This window comes from Siphateles boraxobius, unplaced genomic scaffold (genome assembly GCF_051911475.1).
Source record: "Siphateles boraxobius isolate OS27281-9 unplaced genomic scaffold, OSU_SipBor_1 198, whole genome shotgun sequence".
Lineage (NCBI taxonomy): Eukaryota > Metazoa > Chordata > Actinopteri > Cypriniformes > Leuciscidae > Siphateles > Siphateles boraxobius.
In genome coordinates, this window is record NW_027508808.1 from 541,191 (window position 1) to 563,767 (window position 22,577).

Here is a 22,577-nt window from a genome sequence, read left to right on the forward strand (position 1 = left end):
GTTAATAACTCAAGAAATCACTAAGATTAAAAATGTCAAGTAATTATATCTCCACCCTGCCTGCTATAGAGCGTGAAAGATGCATCAACAAACTTAATTTTCTTCAATTTAAAAACATGTCCCTTCATCCTCCCAGCGTCAAATTGGTGTAACAACCCCACCCAGTGGGGTTATATATATTATAAGATATATTATAATGTATGCGGTACGACTAGTAAATGTTCGGGTAAGACACCTCTGGCCACTGGGTGGAGTTGTTACTCCTCTGGCCACTGGGTGGAGTTGTTACTCCTCTGGCCACTGGGTGGAGTTGTTACTCCTCTGGCCACTGGGTGGGGTTGTTACTCCTCTGGCCACTGGGTGGAGTTGTTACTCCTCTGGCCACTGGGTGGAGTTGTTACTCCTCTGGCCACTGGGTGGGGTTGTTACTCCTCTGGCCACTGGGTGGAGTTGTTACTCCTCTGGCCACTGGGTGGAGTTGTTACTCCTCTGGCCACTGGGTGGGGTTGTTACTCCTCTGGCCACTGGGTGGGGTTGTTACTCCTCTGGGCACTGGGTGGGGTTGTTACTCCTCTGGCCACTGGGTGGAGTTGTTACTCCTCTGGCCACTGGGTGGGGTTGTTACTCCTCTGGCCACTGGGTGGAGTTGTTACTCCTCTGGCCACTGGGTGGGGTTGTTACTCCTCTGGCCACTGGGTGGGGTTGTTACTCCTCTGGGCACTGGGTGGGGTTGTTACACCAATTTGACACTGGGAGAATGAAGGGACATGTTTTTAAATTGACCAAATTAAGTTTGTTGATGCATCTTTCACGCTCTATGGCAGGCAGGGTGGACATATAATTACTTGATATGTTTAATCTTAGTTATTTGCCCCTGTCGGCTGTGTACGGACGTTGTTTTGTGTCGCTATTTTGTATTGAAGTCTATGGGAAGTCTAGTTTATTTTCCCCTAAAAGTGAGCATGAATCTGTTCAGAGACATTCTATGACGTTGCGCCGGTTGTGAGTATTGCAACCAGAAGAGAACCAGTGTTTTGTTTTTGAATGAGGACACAAATGAAATATCATATTAGACTATATGGATGGAGAGATAGAACAAACATATGATTAAGTAAACTGCACTCACAAGTTATACTCATCAATCAATCAATCAAACAAACACACATTTTAATAATCTTTTTTTTCACACTGAATCATGCACTATTTACACAGCTGTGAGTTGTTGACCATCTCACACAAGAAATATAAATGTATTCACTTTTTTATATTTTGACAACACTTTACAACAAGGTTTCATTAGTTAACATTAGTTAACAATAACTAATAATGAACTGCATTTATCAATCTTAGTTAGTGTTAATTTCAACGTTTACTTATACATTATTAAAATCAAATGTTGTGTTTGTTAACCTTAGTTAATGCACAGTGAACTAACGTGTACAAACAATGAAGAGCTGTATTTTTATTAATTAATGTTAACAATGATTAATTTAATACTGAATTGATCATAGTTCGTGTTAGTTCATAAATTAACTAATGTTATGAAACTTTATTGTAAAGTGTTACCCATATTTTTTTCCTCATAAGAATTGTGAAAGTAAATTTATTACCAAAAAAAACTGATTAAAGTATATCCAGCAATCATGCGATTTAGCAGATTGTCTTTTCCAGGTTATTGCTATGTAAATATTGCATTTTTGTTGCACATTCCAAATGATGAATGTTTTTAATCACAAATGCTGGACATTCTTTGTTATATTGTAATAATTAAAACATGTAAATAAAATTGTTTGCATAATCGTGGTGAATATCGCAAATTTGTATTCAAATCGTTTATAGCCTTTATTTAGAATATCTTCCGTTGCTTTGGATGTTGTTGTGGTGGATGTGATAGTTTTCCTATCTTAACTAATCTGAAACAAACTCAAAAAACGTATTAACACTGAAGCACACATTGGATCAGACTTCTCTTCGTCTTCTCTCCTCCTCAAAAATAGCTTGATTTTTTTTAATTATTATTTATTTTATCAATTTTTTGTCAATCGCCCAGGAAATGGTGATAATTGCTGGTGTAAACGTACTTTTGTATGTCAGGCTTCTGTCCTCGAAATTTTTATCTTTAAATGATTATACATTATAGTATACTAATGTCTCCAAAACAATAAACACGCCGTGATATATTTGTGTGGCATTTCGAGCCTCCATACAATTATTCGAAATATTTTATTTATATATTATTTTTTATAAAAACACACACACATAACATATATATATATATATATATAATTAACGTGAAAACAATATAACAAAAGCCAAAATAAATAAAAATGCTTATTACAGACACAGATAATTCTGACGTCATCGCACTACGGTCCAATCCTGAGCTAATCCGTAACTTGACCCGGAAGTGATGTCTGCTGCGATTTCTCCTGCTATTTTAGCTATGCTAATTTTAGTTTCGCTACCGGCAGCTTCTCGTTTAGACGTCTAAACTCTAAATGTGTTGATAAGTGTTTATATTTGTCTTTTAATACCTTACTATTTAAGTAAAGATACCTTATTTTGGGGGAGAGATGGAGTTTTTAAACCAGAGTGGGTCCAGACAGCGTAAGTTACGTACGTGATTATTTGTGATTAGTTATGAAATGCCATTTAAGACACACATTTCATTTAATATTAATATTATCTGGCCAGTTGTGTGCTTTTTTCGGTTGTTAAATAAGTGTGTATTCACAGCAAAAGCAAATTCAGGCATGTTTCTTCTTTTAATTTAGTAGAATCTTTATTCTTGCTCTGTTTTCTCTTTGTACCTCCGCCTTTATTTGCTTGTTTACACACATTAAATAGATCAAATATCAGACTTCTACATGTCAGATGATTTGAAATCACCCTTAAGGTTAGTGGATAAACCATAGTAAGCCTGTCTGACTACTTGGGACTATGTGCTGTGGACATTTCAGTCATTTGTTTATGTCATGTGGATGATAGCTGACTTTGATATGATTCTTGTGTTTTAGAGCCGAAGATCAGGATGCGAGGCCCTTCAGGGGACCCCAGTTCGTTATTTGATGACACTAGTTCAGAGGTGAACAATCACGGTCACGGTGATGTGGGGAAAGGGCCTGATGCGTATCCAGGACAGGCCTTTCTGTCGGACCCCATGTCTAACCTCGCCATGGCCTACGGCAGCAGTCTCGCCTCCCACGGCAAAGAGATGATGGACAAGAACGTATGTGATAGCTGTCAACGAGTGTAAATGATCATGAGCTGTGTGATGTGCATTCGATCATATATGAGCTAGGATGTGTGTTTGTTGTGGTGTAGAAGAGCACGTGATGATCATTGCTCTGTTGAAATAAGGCTCATCTTGTTGTTATGGGTTGTGGGATCAGAATCAACGCTGCAGCCCTGCAATGAATATCGCATTATGCATTGTGATTAACTGTTATTTTATTGTAGTGGATTAAATAACTTGTTTCTCTTTTTTGTCCACAGCTGGATCGATTCATCCCCATCTCTAAGTTAAAGTACTATTTTGCAGTAGACACGGTTTATGTTGGCAAGAAGCTTGGACTGCTGGTTTTTCCCTACATGCATGAAGTAAGACCATCTTTACAGACCTAAGCCCTAATCGGACAGTAATTGTTTCTAATAGGGACGTAAGGTATTTTCAACATTTACAGGGGCTAGTCAGTGATTTTTATTGGCGTCAGTGTTTTCTTCCACCACCCGCGTAAAAATCCTCTGCCAAATTACCTATAGTTTTTGACTGTTTTAAAACAGTCTTTAAAATATCTTTTTAAAAGATATATTTTTGCCTCATTGAAAAAAGGTCGTGAGGTCATTTAATTGTCGTCTGAATCCACATTTCTGAGTTTACATAGGAATTAATTCAAAATTTGCCCTTTAAATCCCTTTGGACCACTGCGTAACACCATAACTATTGCACTTCACATAATTTGCAAGCATTTGAAATATGTACCCTTTTATTACTAAAATACTGGGAAGCATTTACAGGAACAATATTTCATCACCGCTCCACCTCAGCGACAGGAGAAAAAGAAAAAAAGCACGTAAACATTTGAAATAGGCCGTTACAGCAGTACGTTTTTAAAATGTATTAGGCCAATACAATTATACATTAAAATATAAACCAAACACCTTTGTTTACCTAATGTAAATAAGAGGCTGCATTAAATTGTTTCTGCTAATTATCATATTTTTAAAATGTCGTCCATCATTTTGAGATAAAAATGGTTTGAGAAAACCATTTCAAGCATGTCTATCTTCCAATTTTTAAAGAGGAGATTTAACATAATAAATAGGACATGTTTTTTATTTTATTTAATTAAATATGAATTTATCCGTACTATTCCAAGCACATGACATTTTATTTACAGCAGACAATCATACGACTGACCACGTGAGGGCGTTCCTGGGTTCGTAGGATCACAGAACTCGCTCCTCCATCCGAATGCATGAGTTTTAGCACTGAGGTGCCATGCAAATTCATTTCTACAGACGTCAGCATGAGAAACCATTACTGTCCGAATACGGCTCTAGATAGTGTTTTTTCTTAAAGGGATAGTTCACCCAAAAAATTGAAAATTGTCAATACTTACTCACCCTCAAGTTGTTCCAAACCTGTATTTGTTTCTTTCTTCTGTTGAACACATGAGAAGATATTTTAAAGAATGTTGGTAACCAAAAAGTTGACAGTAGCCATTGACTTTCTTTGTAGGAAATAAAAAATACTATTGAAGTCAATGGGTGCCGTCATTTTATATATATATATATATATATATATATATGACAGTTATTGGTAACTTGAATATGATGACAGAATTATTGTTTGGTTTGCATTAGTGAATGAGTGTTTCTGTCCTCTCTCTGTAGAACTGGGAGGTGAGCTATCAGCAGGATACACCAGTTGCACCACGGTTTGATATCAACGCCCCTGATCTGTACATTCCCGGTACGACTCCAAGCCATATTCTATAACAATAATAATATCTTTCAATTCATGAACTTTACTGAGTGATGTGCTATTAAAAAGTTCAAAGGATCTTATAATATATTCATGGGGAAGTGTACTGTCATGGAACTGTTCACTGAATGCGTCTGTATGTGTTTGTTTGGCTCTGGCTCCGCAGTGATGGGATTCATTACGTATGTCCTGGTTGCAGGACTGGCTCTGGGCACACAGAACCGGTAAGAGCCAGTTTCTCTAAACTACAGCAGATACTGGGAGATTTCAACTGTGTGGGAATGAAATGCTTACGCCAAGGCTGTTAGAAGACAAATTAAACATATAAATAGTATGCTAGCTAAGATTTACACTTGAGCCCTTAAAAAGGATTTCAATAACAGAGGAACTTTTGGCTCAGTGATTACATTTTAGCTGATACATTTTTAGTTTTTCCATATCACCCTATGAAATAAAATTGCTATTATTACTTTTTGTTATATTACAATATTATATTTACATTTTCAAATTGATGTTTGTTCCATATTGTGCCGTATATCCCAGTGAAACAGCTTTTGGAACAGAACAAATGGAGGGCGGGACTTGATTTTTTTCCAGGACGAGTTGATTGGATGGTTGTGGTTTGCAGTTGGTGAATGTCATGTGAGTGACAGGTGACAGGCTCCGCCCTCGTGATCAGAGAAGAGAAGAGATGCTACAAGAGGGATGAAAGATATTCTGATTCAAGACACATAAATACAAAAAAATAAAAACAATGTGCGTGGATACATAATTTATATTGAACGCTGCAATATTCCATAAAAAAACAAGATTTGTCTATTTTTTATTTCATAGAGGCTTTAAATATGTATAATTCCCTGTCCAAATGATTAAAAGTCACAGAATGGACCTGAAGCTTCATTTATCAGATCTATTGTCATGAGAGGAACAGTTTTGATGATGCAGGACTTTCAGAGGGAAGGGGAACTTCCTGCAATTGTCCTGACGGCTCTTGACCTCCTGTTACTCACTGTTCTCTGTTTTTGGTCATGACTTGTTTTTTTCCCGACCTGATTTTGCTTCTCTGTTCTTGTTTTCAGGTTTTCTCCAGAGATTTTGGGCATCCAGGCCAGCTCGGCCCTGGTGTGGCTCATCATCGAGGTTCTGGCTGTGCTCCTCAGTCTTTATCTGGTGACCGTTAACACTGACCTCACCACCATCGACCTGGTGGCCTTTTCTGGATACAAATATGTTGGGTGAGGACATTGGTTCTTCTCTGTTTACCCTAGATTCACACAATATCATATCTATCATCTATCTGCAGTCAAACCAATTCGGCTGGTATTTTTGACTCTAGGTGGTGCTATTGAGGAATATTTGCTGCACAATTGCATATCCTTTACATTTTTTTTAACTACAAATTAAAATGAAACAGAAAAATAAAGTGAAATGAATGTAATTTGCATTTAATGTTTAATTGTGTACAGTTTCCCAGTATTGTCCTCATACCGGATATAACTAGTATTACTAGTCTAGTTTACTCTAAAACTCATTAATTGCCAGCTTTATCATCTGTGTGCTTTTAAAAGGTTTTAAAACAAACACTCCCTGATAAGAAAAGCATATGAACTATGTATGGCTGTACAGTGCATTACTTTGAATATATAGCAAATAATGTACATTTTCTTCAAAGCACGTGTCATTGGTGTTTGTGTCCTCAGGATGATCGTGGGAGTCGTGGCAGGACTTTTGTTTGGCCGGACGGGATATTACCTCACACTGCTGTGGTGCTGCGTCTCTATCTTTGTCTTTACGGTGTGTATTGAGAGATGGCTTCATAAGCTGCTGTATTTTACAGTAAAGCGTTATATTCATCATTTTGCTGAAGTTCAAACGGCCAGTCGTCATGTCTCTGTTGTTTCTTGGTTTTAGTTCAGAAAAACCGTCAAAAGATTTGCATTATTGGACGATTTTAGCAAATTGGAAATTAAAAACACAAGCATGACATTTTTATTAGTCTGATCAAAACACATTCACCTGTTGCATGCAACCTGATTTTTTTTAAACAAATTAATACTTTTATTAAGCAAGGATGCATTACATTGATAAACATTTAGAGTAAAGACATTTGTAATGTTACAAAAAAATCAATTTTAAAAGAATGCTGTTTTTTTTACTTTCTATGCTTCTCAGAATCCTGAAATATTTTTCTACAAAAATATGAACTGTTTTCAACACTGATAATAATCTTAAATGTTTCTTAAGCATCAATCATCATATTATACTGATTTCTGAAGGATCATGTGACACTGAAGACTGGAGTAATGATGCTGAAAATTCAGCTTTAATCACAGGAATAAATTACACTTTACTATATATTCACACAGGAAACAGCTGTTTTAAGTTGTAATAATGTTTCACAACTATTGCTTTTTTTAACAAATAAATGCAGACTTAGTGAGCAGAAGAGACCTCTATCAAATGCATTTATATTTAATCATTTAGCAGAGGCTTTTATCCAAAGCGACTTACAACTGAGGAGAACAATAGAAGCAATCAGACCAGCAAGAGGACAACAGTATACAAGTGCTGTAACAAGTCTCAGTGAGTCTAGTACAGTTAAAACACTGCATGGTTTTATTTATTTATTTTTTATTATTTTACATGCATTAAAAAAATCGCATAGTAGTCTATAATATTCCTTTCCATCCATTGTAACCTAAGTTTATATAAAAATATACTGTTACAACATCTGTTGCTGTCTGAATTCACTCATACGGCACATTGATATGTATTGAATGAAGTTATGTATTAAATCTCTAAACTATGCAGCAGATTCCAGTTACCAGGGTTCCCACGGGTCCTTGAAATCCTTAAAAGTTTGTGAATCTGAAAAAAATGTTCAAGGCCCTTGAAAGATTTTGAAAATAAACATACATAGATAAAGGTCCTTGAAAGTGCTTCAATTTACTTTGTGCCAGAAAAAAGGTACTTTGTGTTGTACGTTGTCATGGATGTTCACGCACGCATGAAACAACTTGTTGGACACAACAAATATGTCCCCATTAAGTCCTTGAATTTGAAGTTAACCAAAGTGTGGGCACCCTGTTACGTTGTCATTTAGGATCTGACCTGTGCAGGCTCTGTAACGCCTCCTGATCCTCCTTCTGTTTCACTGACAGATTCGAACACTGCGGTTAAAGATCCTGTCTGAGGCCGCCGCGGAGGGACGGTTAGTGCGAGGAGCCAAAAACCAGCTGCGAATGTACCTGACCATGGCCATCGCTGCCGCACAGCCCGTGTTCATGTACTGGCTGACCTTCCACCTGGTCAGATAAGAGCAACCGTAGAGGAACAAAAGCCCATAGACACATACGCCTATTTGCACACATGTATTAATAAACCAATGGACACGTGTTGTGCAGCCTCATCATAGCACAATATGAATTATCTGAACTGTAATTGCCCAGCTGTCTTTTGTATGTTTTTGGTTTGTACATTTCTAGGAGTTTTTGTCGGGTTTTGTTTTGTATAATGTACAGTGTAATTGTATTTTATTTTTTTAATGTCAATGTCTTTATTTGCAAACACAGGGTGTTGTCCGGATGCTATGACTGCCGATTTCCTGTCATGCTAACCACAAACTGTGTGTGTGTGTTTGTGTGTGTGGATTGCTTTTAAACTAGTAAAAGCGCTCTTTCTTGTCGCCACTGTAACAGGTGCATAAAGAGTCTTAAGGTCAGACCTTCATGCTTCATGCAGGATTTTACAAAACACACTTGCTTCATACATTTCAGGATCAATTGCAGTTTTCATAAATTGTACATGAAATAAACTTGCTCTCAGGAGTTTTGAATTCAAGGCTAGTTTGTATATTACTGTGGGTTATAGAAGTTATTTTAATAATGAATAAATGTGGATTTACGAAGTAAAGTTTTAATCGATTTTAAGCATACTAGTTTTATGTTAATCAACCAACCATCTACATAATGATAATAACTGATTCTGCTGAAATCTGCTTGATAATAACTGCTCTGTGTCTTCACAGTGTGATACCTCAACAGAAACCAGTGGTAAAGGGTGATAAAACTGATGTTGGCTACAGAAACATAAGCATTTGGGATATTAATGTCAGCATATTACCCCGAAAAGGTTTGTTAGGATCGCCAAACAGTCCTAGAATGAGTAAAGACAACTAAAGTGAATTCATCAATTAATGAATTATGGAGATTCAAAAAAAGGTATCCAAAGATCCCCACTGTCAGCAAAATAGAAGAAGAATGTTTAACCTGGCTTTATCCAATGTTTATTGAGTTAATGTTTACCTAGCTTTTTATGAAGCCTACATTGCCTAATGATTAATCAACCGGGGAAAGAATGTGGATAACCTTTAGTTAAAAATTTCACCCTGTTCAGCTGTCTTGCCTTAAACCCTAAAGTAGTGCTTTAATTTGCAAGAAAAGGCATGACAAAGAAAAATGACACCTCGCTGCTCAGAAAAGCCGTATCAGTTTCTATCCGTCTATAGAAATGTGTTTCACTGTTTTAGTTTTACAGCTGTAATTTCAATTTCAAATCTACTCACTGCCAAGAGAAAAAAGAAAAGCTTAAAGCAGAAAAAAGGTATTTTAACCTTTGCTGATCTTTAAGGCTTTAAGCCAACGCTATAGTATGAGTGACTGTTATCATGCGCTATGTTTGACACTAACTGATACTGTACTGAAGTCACGAAGCTATGCAGGAAAAAAATACTAACACATGCATGTGTCATGTTGAAGTAAAGGCTTTATATTATATTTATTAATTATTTATATTATAAAGCACTATATTCCACTGATCACAAACATAATTTACAATCATACTTTACTGCACATCACACTTAAATTTCCAGCATTTAAATAAAATAAAAATATTTCAGCATTTTTTATTATTTATCAATAAAGTTGAATTAATTTTTTTTATTGTGAAATATAAAGTTGTAATTATGAAAAGCAAAGCAGCAACTGTGAGTAATATCAACTGATGTTAATACATGAATAACATCATATGATCGAGACCGGAAAACGTATCGGATCCTTTGAATGCTGTAATATAAAGCGATATGGATGAGAAACGGTTAGAGAGACTCGGCATCAGGAACAGTAACACTGCTCTCATGCACCAACAGAAATTACACACTTTTCATAATTTGTTCACTGTTTTTTTTTAGTTTTTTTGTTATAGTTTCAAAAGGGGAATCTACTGTATTAGACTGTGGCTGTCATAAGTTGTCAAATGCTATATAAAAAAAGTTAAGTTGTTTATCTGAGAGAAATATCTATTTAACTTGTAGGAATGTGTAAAGGCCAATTTATTTTCAATCGCGTTTATAGGAACTTAAAACAAAATTGACCTCTTACAGACTGTCCATTCAGGTTTCTCCAGACGGCATTGGTTCACTTGTTTGGTTTTTTAAAAATAGTTTATTAATATATATATATATATATATATTTTTTTTTTTTTTTACTGACATGAAACAGTTCTTTGCAACAATTTAGTCCTTAATGAATCCACAGTCCTGAAGAACTTTAGAAACAGCAGGTATAAGATCTCCGGCATAGTCATTCAGATGATCATCTCTTACAAGGTTTGTTTTTGTTGGGTATGAAGATTTCATGTGATACATGCGAGCGATGGAGTTCTTCACTCTTACTGTGCAGGGTCGAGGTTTCACAGTTTCCAGCAGGCCATGTACAGTAGCCTTCAGAACTAGCCGAGGATTTACTATAATCTTGTAACTGTCGTCACTATTGGGATCTCGCTCTATACAATTTAAAATATTCATTCCCTGTACATTTTTCCAATTGTTTTGTTGATAATCAGCTTTTGCAGTGCAAGGGAATACATTATTCTCAAACTCAAAGCCCACATTAGTGCCGTAAATGTCCTCAAGCTCAGGCAACAGATCCGTCCAGTTCTTTAGCTTGAGAGGCAGAATGAACTCATCCATGTCATGTAGAGCCACATAGCGACTTCGGTACATGTAACGATAAACACAGTCATTAAGTGCAGGAATTTGCCCGTAGTAATGCAGCTGACCGGGTGATAAATCATTCCTCCAGCTACTAGACACTTTGATGTGCTTTTTAATCGTCCATGGGATGATCTCCACAAAACCACTTTTCACATAGTAGTCCAGAAGCTTCTGTATGTCTGAATCACAGTTGGTTTTATATATCACCACTCTTTGAGCACCAAGCAGTCTGAACATCTCCATCGCCTGGACTAAACCCAGCACATTACTGTAGTCAAACATGGCAGAGATGCAGACTGTAAATGAATACGGGAAGACTGCTGGAACGTCTCTGTTTCTAATGGGTTGGAAGGATGTTATGCTGTCCGAGATCTCACTGGCTGTTAACGCAACATGCGTCGGTGTCGAACACGAGCTATGGATTTGGCATGTGACAGTAGCAGTGCCGTACTCAAAACCAAAGTGGTCGTAGTGAATTGTGTATTCGGCTGGTGAAGTCACGTTCCTCCCTTCGCAGCACATCACACACCTGTACGTCACCTTCTCATCACGGAGAACGATGACAATCATCTTTATGTGTTCTCCGAAACGATGATCCATATAAGAGCCGATCACATATGTGTGAAGGCTCCCGACTTTAATCCCAGGATCATCCTTCACTTGAACGCCACATGCTTTCGGAGCCTGAGGAGTGGGTTTGGGCAAGATCTGTGTGGGTTTGGGGTAGATCTGTGTGGGTTTGGGCAAGATCTGTGTGGGTTTGGGCAAGATCTGTTTGGGTTTGGGCAAGATCTGTGTGGGTTTGGGCAAGATCTGTGTGGGTTTGGGCAAGATCTGTGTGGGTTTGGGCAAGATCTGTTTGGGTTTGGGCAAGATCTGTGTGGGTTTGAGCAAGATCTGTGTGGGTTTGAGCAAGATCTGTGTGGGTTTGGGGTAGATCTGTGTGGGTTTGGGGTAGATCGGTTTGGGTTTGGGCAAGATCTGTGTGGGTTTGGGGTAGATCTGTGTGGGTTTGGGGTAGATCGGTTTGGGTTTGGGCAAGATCTGTGTGGGTTTGGGGTAGATCGGTTTGGGTTTGGGGTAGATCGGTTTGGGTTTGAAGAAGATCTGTTCGATTTTGAAGTAGATTTGTTTGATTTTGAAGTAGATCTCTTCGGATGACAGCATAAGTATGACAATAAAAATGACCAAAACACAGATCACTTGTATAATCCTCATTTTAAAAGTGATTGCTTTTGATTCACTCTTCAGTCAGTCATATTCCATCGCGTTTCCCTAGGGAAAAGAAAGAAAACACACATTTATGGTTGTCTAAAAAAGCTTTTGGCTTTAATGGACAAATGTACTTGTGGCTGGGATGTGAACTCTTGCACATAATAACCACAACAAAAGAAGTCAGACTTTTGTGTTGTTTTACTGTTTTAAAATGAGCTGAAGCAACACAATTGTTGATTATTTTGTCACAATTTAATTTGATTGTGTTCTATACACTTCCATAAGTGTTGGGACTTTAGCTAAAACATGAACTGTAACTCAGCAGTGCATTAGCATAGGATTGAACTGGGAGGGTAAGTGTAGAAATTGTGTGTTATTTAAGCGTTTTTGAGTGTTTGCGGTTGGGTTGTGGGATTATTATAATAGATTGTTTTTATGTCATCAAATTATTAACCAAACACATAGGCCTACACGCCAAACTGTACACAGATGTGAAAAATGTACAACACGACTATCTTGTGTCTTTTGCTTGTTCAGTGTGCAGTGGAGCGTACATGAGTTTGTCACACGTATGTGCACAAATGCACTGTATATAGAGTATGTATGCAAAATTGATGAATTTTACAGTTGAACTGAACTGAATCAATGCTAAAGTGACTTGAGCTAAATAATGACACTTTTGGCTTGAATTTGTTACTATTGTGAATCTGCTGCGAAACAATCTATATTGTATCTTGTATGCATATATATATATATATATATATACACACATATACATACACACACTGAATATGCATACAAGTCAGGTCAGAAAGTCAACTTTATTTCTAAACTGTATGTATGTATGTATGTATGTACAGTATATATACTATGTGTATATAATGTACATCTAGCCGGTTGTTATCTGAGAATAAACCCCCGACGCAAAGCGGCAAACATAAATTGAGAAAGAAACATGCCTTCACTTCACAGGGAGCTCCACAGAAGCCGCTGTCTACAAGTGATGCAGAACGTGCACTCCAGATGTACATACCATGCACTTGCAGATCAGCTTCTACCTGGAGTCCTATTTCAGCCAACATCTCTCTGAGAGATTCATAAATTCCTTCGATAATGATGCATAATGTTTTCAGCAACATTTTGACGAACACGATTACTCATAACATAAGCATTAAGAATGTTGCAATAATGAAAAAATGATCCTCAAGATGACGGGACGGGATGTTGCCTCCAAACTGTATGTGTTGTTTGGTCTATGACCCGCTGTTGCAAAACAGTTTTGTAGTTCAGAAAAGTATTGGAAAATTTCAGGAATGCCATATTTAAAGTTATGGAATTCAGAAGTCAAGTCAAATATATTTATATAGCGCTTTTCACAATACAGATTGTATCAAAGCTGCTTCACAGTATCAATCAAAACAACTTAACAATGTTTGTTTATTACTGGAAAAAAAGACATCCTAGTTTGGTAGAGCTGATCAATGGTATGAGTGGTTAATTAATTTGAATATCTCCAACTGAGCAAGCCAAAGGCAAAAGTGGCAAGAAGTCATGGAATATCACTCTGATAACAAGAATACAACTAGCAATACATTATTCTCTAAGTACTGTCAAATTTGCACTTTCATTATATATATATATACTTGACTTAGGACAACCTTGAATGTTTTTTTTTTAATCCACTTAAAATGTTGACTACTGTATATATACAGTATATATATATATATATATATATATATATATATATAGTTTCATTGTATATATTCAAGTGTCATTCCATATATTCAGAGTTTCATTCCATATGAATGTGGAATGTTTAATGTGGGTCACACATTAAATATCTGGGGCAAAAACGTAAGAAAAAATTAGGATTTTTTTTTTAGACACAAATCATGTTTTTCATTTAATGTGAGAAAGAAACTAGTGTCTGCTACCTTTTTATCAGTTCTCGACTATGGGGATGTAGTATATCAGCACGCCCCCTCTTACCTTCTTGTCTCTCTGGATGCTCTGTACCATGGTGCTTTGAGATTTATAACTGACTGCAGATTTTCCACACACCATTGTGATCTATATAAAACGGTTGGTTGGTCGTCGTTAAGTATTAGAAGGAAAAAGCACTGGTACCAATTGATTTACCAAGCTATATTGGGTTACCTACCCCCTCTCTGTTGTCTTATTAAACAAAAGTCACCTGGTAATTACTCATTACGTTCTAAATTGACCTACAATTTGTGTGTGCCTTTTGCCAGAACCGAGATGGGTAAAACCTCTTTTAAATATGCCGCAGCATCGGATTGGAATCTTCTCCAGACTGAGATGAAGTTTAAAGATTTAGTATCTTGTGGTCAATTTAAAAATTTATTAGATAATCATCAGAGTAAATTAATTGTGTGTAAATGTAATGTGTAAATTGTGTGTTATATTTTTATTTATGTAATGAGATTTGTTTATGTTTGTGTGTTGTAACTTTGATGTAAATTGTCTATGTAAATGTAGCTGCCTATCTTGGCCAGGACACTCCCGAAAAAAGAGATTTTAATCTCAGTGAGTCTTCTTTCCGGGTAAAATAAAGGTTGAAATATACTCAAACTCAGAAGTGGACAAAGTGCACAGCTTCCTTACTTGAGAGAAAGTAGATATTACTGTTCAAATATTTCTCCGTTACAAGTACAAGTTGTTACAACCGATTTTTACGTAAGTAATACTACAGAAGTACTTGTTTTAAAAGTACTTAAGTATCAAAAGTGAAAAGTAAATGTCAATGCATTGTTTTATTATTGTTGTATGTAGGCTTATACAAGAAAAAAATTATGATATTTGTCTTTCAAATGTAGTGAAGTTAAAGGGGTGGTATAATGCCCCCTTTCACAAGATGTAAAATAAATCTCGGATGTCCCCAGAGTGTGTATGTTAAGTTTTAGCTACAAAATACAAAATACCCCACAGATTATTTTTTACAGCTTGATAAAATTGTCCGTTTTTGAGGCTGAGCAAAAACGTGTCGTTTTGTGTGTGTCCCTTTAAATGCAAATGAGCTGCTGCTTCCCTGTGTGTGTGTGTGTGTGTGTGTGTGTGTGTGTGTGTGTGTGTGTGTGTGTGTGTGTGTGTGTGTGTGTGTGTGCGCGCATGTGTGAGTGTGTGTGCGCATGTGTGTGTGTGTGTTTGTGTGTGTGTGTGTGTGTGTGTGTGTGTGTGTGTGTGTGCTGTGTGTGCTGTTAAATTTTAGTCATGTCACTAACCCGGGAAGAATGTCGTGTAGTTCCTAACAGCCGTTGGTTGTAGTCCTTAACAAAATGATTTCTTTAAAAGCAAATATCTTCCTTTGCTTTGAACTTTGAGCGTTGTAACTTCGCAGATGTTGTTTATGCTCAAACAGCAACATTACACACTAACTAAAGTTAGAAAAGTGAAATCATAATCAACCACCACTTTAAAGTAAAACATTTCCAGAAAAAATTATACTCAAGTAAAGTACATATACTCAAAAAGTGTACTTAAGTACAGTACTCAAGTAAATGTACTTCGTTACTGTCCACCTCTGCTCACACCTCATATTATAAATACAATAATTTCCTGAACGGCATGCCATATGTACACACACACACACACACACACACACACACACACACACACACACACACACAGAAAGCGCTTTTGAAATAATATTGACTTTTTGGTAATACATACATATATATATATATATATATATATATATATATATATATATATATATATATATATATATATAAATTGTAACTATAATGTTAACAAATGAAAGCTTCTTGTAAAACCAACAAGCCATTTCAGTGTAGCAAGTTCAAATTCCTGCATGAAATATAGGCTACGGGTTTTAAAAAAATACAAGATACAGCAGAAGATTCTTACAGTTCAGCTATAATTATTTAACTTTTACAATGTCAAATGATGTACTAAACATTTTGTTTAGCATACTATCGGATATTTAATACCATTGCACTACAAGAAAATGTCAATGAAAATGGGAAAATGCCAGACAATATAAAATAAATTTAGCTTACCTAATGAAAACATTGCGACGGAACTGATAAGCATTCGTCAAAAAGCACGTTTAATAATCCTATAAACTCTTCAGATATAACTTGCTGAAACGGGTTGATTTGCACTCCCGGCATGAGTTTTCATCTAACAGTTTCATGTGCCACGCCAAGTGTCTTTGCTCTAATCTGTTGTGCAACATAAACAACGACTCAAGTAGCTACCTGTCAAAGACAAGCAAAAAAAAAAAAAAAGGATTGCTTCGTATCCTCATCAAACCAAATAGGAGAATACTTTACTTAGCCTATTTAAACTATAATGTGCTGTAAAATAAATATCGACTAGTCTATTGGCTTTTTTTTCAGAAAAGGGATCATTAAACAGTTTCATATTTGGGGTCAAACCGAAAAAAAAGAACAAAAAGAGGCAGTAGCCTACGAATGTTTTCACGAAACTTGTTGGATTAGGCTAATCTTTTTATAGCGGATCACATAACGGACGAGCTGCAAGGAAATTACAAGATTAGCTAGATTTGCTTCCTCTTTTCAAAAACAACTTGTTTAACACAAACTACATCTCGTCTCATTTTTCACTAGGCTACTAATGGGCCACGAGAGAAATATCAAGAAAATAAATGAAGACAGATGTATTATATAGCTAGCCTACCGTTATCAGCACGTGAGGTAAATTCAGCTCTCCTCGTCTCTGAGAGAACATTCACAGTTCAGCGTCAAAAGTTTTTACTTTCACTTCCTGTTGGGTTTGAGCAGGGGTTTCTTGTTGGGTTTGAGCAACCACAAAATAACCCCACAAATAGAAATACACATACTTTTGAGCTTTGTCCGAGTCCTATGTTGTCTCAAATTTAAATCCCCTTTCAAATAATATCCCAGATAATAATATAATAATATTTTTTGCTTTATGGATTAATTGTGCAGTCCTAAATTTAAACCAGATCATTAAACTTTAGAGTGTGCAATTTTAAATACAGTAAATTGGTATGCTCATGGTATCCTACTTTATTTACTAAACTAATTGCTCTTTTTTGTATTGTGCTTAATGTGTGCACGGTGGATTTGTTGGTGTTGCCTCATACTTCTACAACACAAGTGAACAATACAAACAATAAAGTGCTTTTTTACTCAATACATGCCTTGCTTTCCCCATTACTCCAATACTCTGCGCTATTTTTGTTCTAACATATTGATATGGGGTTTCTAACAGATTTTGTCGTCCAGAATCACATCCAACGATTTATTCACGTACTCTTTCTATTTTGACATTATTGATCAATACTTTTACGTGTGTGACAGTTTTAAGATTGCCAAACGGGGTTTGGTTTTATCTACATTTATCGATAATTTATTTAAGTGAAACCAATTTATTAACTTAGCCTATTAATTTCTGCTGTGACCACCTCCAAAAGCTGATTAGGATTTTACCCAGAACAAAAATATTAGTATCATCTGCAAAAATCACAAATTTTAAGAGGTTAGTCAACCTACATATGTCATTTATGTACATAATAAATAATTTTGGACCCAATATTGACCCCTGTGGTACTCCACAGGTGATACCCAAGCTCTGTAATCCCCTATCTGAACAAACCGAAGTCTGTTACTTATGTGACTTTCCATCCAATCTAATGCAACTCCTCTGATACCAGACTTTTCCAGTTTATTGATTAACAGAGCTTTTTTTTAATCAATAAATACTCCCACTGCATATTTCTTGTTATCTATAGCACTGGTCATGTCCCCAATTAACTCCATTAATGCCATTGATGTAGATCTGTTTGGCCTGAATCCATACTGAATATCAACTAATAATTCATGCTTCTCAATGAAATTATCTAATCTAATTACATAAAAATTTTCTAATATTTTAGAGAACTGTGAGGCAATGGCCTGTAATTCGTGAATTAATTTCTCTGTCCAGCTTTATATAGTGGTATGACTTTAGCATTTTGCTTGGGAATACACCTGTTTTGAAAGACAAATTATAAATATGAGTTAACAGTTTAACAATTGCACCAATGACATCCTTAATTATAACCATATCAATCATAATTAATCACCCTTCTCAGAAGTAAGCCAGGTCTCAGATATGGCTATCACCTGGAATGGGTTGTTTAGATGATTTAGGTATTCTTTGATGTATAGAAAATTTGTATATATAATATATATATATATATATATATATATATATATATATATATATATATATATATATATATATATATATACAATGATTTCCTGAATGGCATGCCATATTTACACACACACACACACACACACACACACACACACACACACACACACACACACACACACACACACACACAAAGCGCTTTAGAAATAATGTTCACTTTTTGGCTTTTATGCATATTCAGTGTATGTATGTATGTATGTATGTATGTATGTGTAGATAGATAGATAGATAGATAGATAGATAGATAGATAGATAGATAGATAGATAGATAGATAGATAGATAGATAGATAGACAGATGTGTAGTTTTAAGAAATGGAGCCATAGTTTCAGATATTGTGTGAGCAATAAAAAAAATAAAAAAAAGTTTAGCCTACCTCATGAAAACATTGCGACAGAACTGATAAGCATTCTTAAAAAAGCACATTTAATAATCCTTCAAGCTCTTCAGATATAACTTGCTGAAACGGGTTGATTTCACCACAAACTCCCGGCATGAGTTTTCAACTAACAGTTTCATGTGCCACGCCAAGTGTCTTTGCTCTAATCTGTTATGCAACATAAACAACGACTCAAGTATTTGTCAAAGACAAGCGAAAACAACAAAAAAAATCTCCCTATCCTCATCATACCTAAATAGGCTAATAATTTACTTAGCCTATTTCAACTATAATTTATTGTAAAATAAATACCAACTAGCCAATAGGCTAGGCCTTCTTTATTTTTCAGAAAAGTGATCTTTAAGTTACAGTTTCATATTTGGGGTCAAACTGAAAAAAAAAAATGAGAAAAAAAATGCAGTAGCCTACTTCACTACTATACTGTGTACACCAGTCAGAGAATGTCATTGAAAATGCTAGCATTTACTGAGGTTTTATGGTCAGCCGCGACTGTACTCACGAAACTTGTTGGATTAATCTTTTTATAGAGAATCACATAACGGACGAGCTGCGAGGAAAATACAAGATTAGCTAGATTTGCTTCCTCTTTTCAAAAGCAACTTGTTTAACACAAACTACATCTCTTCTCATTTTTCACTATGCTACTAATGGGCCACAAGAGAAATAATTTTTTTTTTAAAAAGTTATATTATAGCCTACCGTTATCAGCACGTTATGTAGATTCAGTTCTCCTCGAGAACATTCACAGTTCAGAGTCAACAGTTTTTACTTTCACTTTCTGTCGGGTTTGAGAGGGGAGCTGGCCAAGAGAGGGCGCTAGTGCACCCCACCCGGCCCCCACCCCATAAAGAAATACATAAGTAAAGACATACATAAATTATGTATACAAATTGGCTATATTTGTGTGTTTGGTATATTAAATGCACCCAGTGTGAAAATGTGATAGAAATTCTAGATGTCTGCTTTTTCCACCAGATGTGTGCACGTAAGATATAAATGTTTGACATAAACTGTAGCCAATCAGTGAGCTCAAATCTAGTCAGCTATGGGCGATTCTTTTAGCGCCCAGAGCGCTAAAATATCTTTCAGACAGCAGGCTAGAGAATAGCGATAAAGGGAAGCAGTGTGCAAGGCTTCTCTCGGAGCTGGTACAGTAGAAAGGTCTGGCTAGATGTCTGTGGTCATGCTAATGCCTTATTGTGCTTACCATTCTTACTTTTTAAAACAACGGGGACAGATCCAGCATGGACAGTTATATCGAAGTGAGGGATATGAAGCACCTGTCTGAGAAAGTAACTACACAGTTTGAGTTCAATTTCAAATGCAAATGGAAAGTTTGTGCAATATGTTTGTTTTTTTATAAGAATGCCTCAAACTTTTAATATTGGCATTAAATAATTACTGACTTTTTCACAGAGCAATGGTATCCTGCAGTTTGTATTGTTTTTGGGTAGTTATTAATAATAATAATAATAATAATGATTTTTATTTATATAGCACCTTTTCAACACCCAAGGTCGCTTTACAAAGATAGGTTAAGGCAGTGGTTCTCAAACAGGGGTACGTCAGGTGACAGAAGGGTGTACACAAACAAAATACTGAATTTTGCCGTTCATTCAAGTCTACTCCACCTTAAAATAACATTAAATCTTAGCATGGATTTCTAGCAGGTAAAATGCCATAAATAAGCTACATCTGATCAAATTACCTAATTTTTTTGGGTCAAAACGGACTGCATTCACACAAGCAGCGTGTATATGATAGCCTATGTTTCGTGCAGATTATGCTGTCTTGACATATCGCACTATACTGCCATTCTCGACAATGTACCTTTGTAAAAGTGGGTATTTAGCACTTACTAGCACAAAGAACAAATATGGACACAAGAGATCGATTCAAACTCTCTTCGATACAAAAACATACCCTGTGTGAGTTCCTGTGTTTAATGTTGATCACATTATACTAATATCCACACGATTTCAAATGTAACAGATTTTTTGCAGCAAAATAATATCTCCAACGAGAGCCACAACAGTGTTTGTGAACGAATCTGCGGCTTTGAACAAATTGTTAGAGTCAATGATTCATTCAATTACAGCCACCTGCTTCGTTTCTGATAAATGAATGACTCACTCATAAAGACAGTGACTTGCCGCCACCTACTGGCGGATTTAATAGTCGAAAAGCCTTCAACTGCCTTGCAGTTTCTGAGGATGCCGGCTTCCTGGTTTTCACTGGACGCCGCCTTCAGCCCGCTGTTGCGCTGAGCCATCCAGCACGCTATATTCTTAAGCATTAGTGTGTTCGCCGCTGCGTCACACTTTTTCTAAAAGAGTAAATTCCCAGGCGTTGTTTCAAATACCTTCCACTGAATGCGCCTCATGCAGAGGCCCTATATAGCGGAGACCGTCACATCCTCTGTGCTCCCTGCCTGGGCCGGGATCACGCTGAAGCTGCACTCGCTAAGGGCAGCTGCCCTGAATGTGACGAGATGGATCTCCCCACCCTGCGGGTTTGACTGGCTGTTTTTGCCGACGACGACCCCGCGCTTCCCGCTCCCTCTCTCCTTTTAATCGAGCCGCCCAAAAAGAAGCAACGCTCACAAGTGATGCCAGAGCAGACAGACACGAGCGACGCACGCCGGGCCAGTTCCTACGTGCCTCGCTTTGTCTCACGCGTCATGCAGAGCCCTCTCGAGCTCTCTGCATGACCCAGACGGACACTGGTCTGGAAACCAGCCACGCTGAAACTGCATCTCTTACGACAGCTGTTCTCGGATGAGAACATGCCGTTTTCCTATGTACTTGCGCTAACTGTCTTACGTCATTCCCGCACCTGTGGCTCAGTGGTGGAACCGAAGACTTCCACGCTAGAGACCTGCGTTTGAATCTCGGCTCTGACAGCAGGTGAAATAAGTACAGCACATTTTTACGTCCGACTTGCTCATCATGTATGAACTGTCTACATGACTCGGAAGGAAACAATGAATGTGTTTTCTTGCCTGGGATACAGCCACGCTGAAACTGCATTCACTCACATTCACAACGGCTGTTCTCACTAGGACATGCTGTTCTCTTTACTGCGCTTGCGGCCAGCTTCCTTACATACAGAAAGCAACCCCGCCCCTCGCGCCCTCCCATTTCACAACTGCGGGGTTAGAGGATTAATGAGCGTTCAAAAACAGGTGAACCCACGCCGGCCCCGGCCCGCCCACGCCCCGCGTGACTGACATTCTACATAGAGAGACTTTTTTTCTCCTGTGCTTATGCAGCAAACAGACGAGCCCACACCGGCCCCGCTCCTGCATGAATCATTCTCTGCTAAGTGAGAATTTTCTCTATTGTTAGTTAAAATCTAAGACTTTCGCGCCTGAGACCCGAGTCCGAATCCTGGCTATGTGTCACTTGGCTTTATCTTTTCACCAAAGCAGACGAGCTCACGCCGGCCCCGCCCCCGCGTGACTCACTCTCTTTGGCAGCGTCCGAAGACGGGGATTGGTCGTGCTCAACTTTGACCCCACCCCCCATCTAAGTGCAGCATAAGTGCGATTGGGAGCAACAAATAAAACATGAAAAGAGCACTTTTCTGTCTGTTTCCCTCCAGCTCGCGCTGGAGATGTAAGAGTAGCTCAATTGCCTACTGTAAAGTACGCACTCCTACACGCAAGCACTGTTCACACAGTATCAAGCTTTCCTCCATCTCATGCTGGGACTCTAATGAATGTAGTGCGTGTACCAACTATGAAGTATGCACCCC

The 22,577-nt window shown here is 37.2% G+C and overlaps 2 protein-coding genes across 7 annotated transcripts; one reads left to right on the forward strand and one right to left on the reverse strand.

Annotated features, from left to right (window-relative positions):
- Nucleotides 1–2,382: 2,382 nt before the first annotated feature.
- Nucleotides 2,383–8,827, forward strand: yif1b (Yip1 interacting factor homolog B (S. cerevisiae)). 3 transcript variants are annotated; one of them, XM_077235537.1, is made up of 8 exons: nt 2,383–2,616; nt 3,018–3,229; nt 3,496–3,600; nt 4,897–4,975; nt 5,154–5,211; nt 6,067–6,222; nt 6,688–6,781; nt 8,149–8,827. In XM_077235537.1, exons 1-8 carry the CDS (start codon nt 2,574–2,576, stop codon nt 8,302–8,304), a joined length of 903 nt encoding a protein of 300 aa, XP_077091652.1. In that variant the 5' UTR covers nt 2,383–2,573; the 3' UTR covers nt 8,305–8,827. The 3 variants fall into 3 exon arrangements, with proteins under 3 accessions (XP_077091652.1, XP_077091653.1, XP_077091654.1); XM_077235538.1 differs by having other exon boundaries at nt 2,413–2,607; XM_077235539.1 differs by lacking the exon at nt 2,383–2,616 and adding an exon at nt 2,874–2,896.
- Nucleotides 8,828–10,453: 1,626 nt separating this feature from the next.
- On the reverse strand, nt 10,454–19,601 carry LOC143744143 (uncharacterized). Of its 4 annotated transcripts, none has more exons than XM_077235551.1 (2): nt 19,521–19,601; nt 10,454–12,254 (listed from the first exon to the last, which is right to left on the reverse strand). In XM_077235551.1, the coding sequence occupies exon 2, from the start codon at nt 12,195–12,197 to the stop codon at nt 10,500–10,502; it is 1,698 nt and encodes a 565-aa protein (XP_077091666.1). In that variant the 5' UTR covers nt 12,198–12,254; nt 19,521–19,601; the 3' UTR covers nt 10,454–10,499. The 4 variants fall into 4 exon arrangements, with proteins under 4 accessions (XP_077091666.1, XP_077091667.1, XP_077091669.1 ...); XM_077235552.1 differs by lacking the exon at nt 19,521–19,601 and adding an exon at nt 16,878–17,096; XM_077235554.1 differs by lacking the exon at nt 19,521–19,601 and adding an exon at nt 16,235–16,408.
- Nucleotides 19,602–22,577: the final 2,976 nt, after the last annotated feature.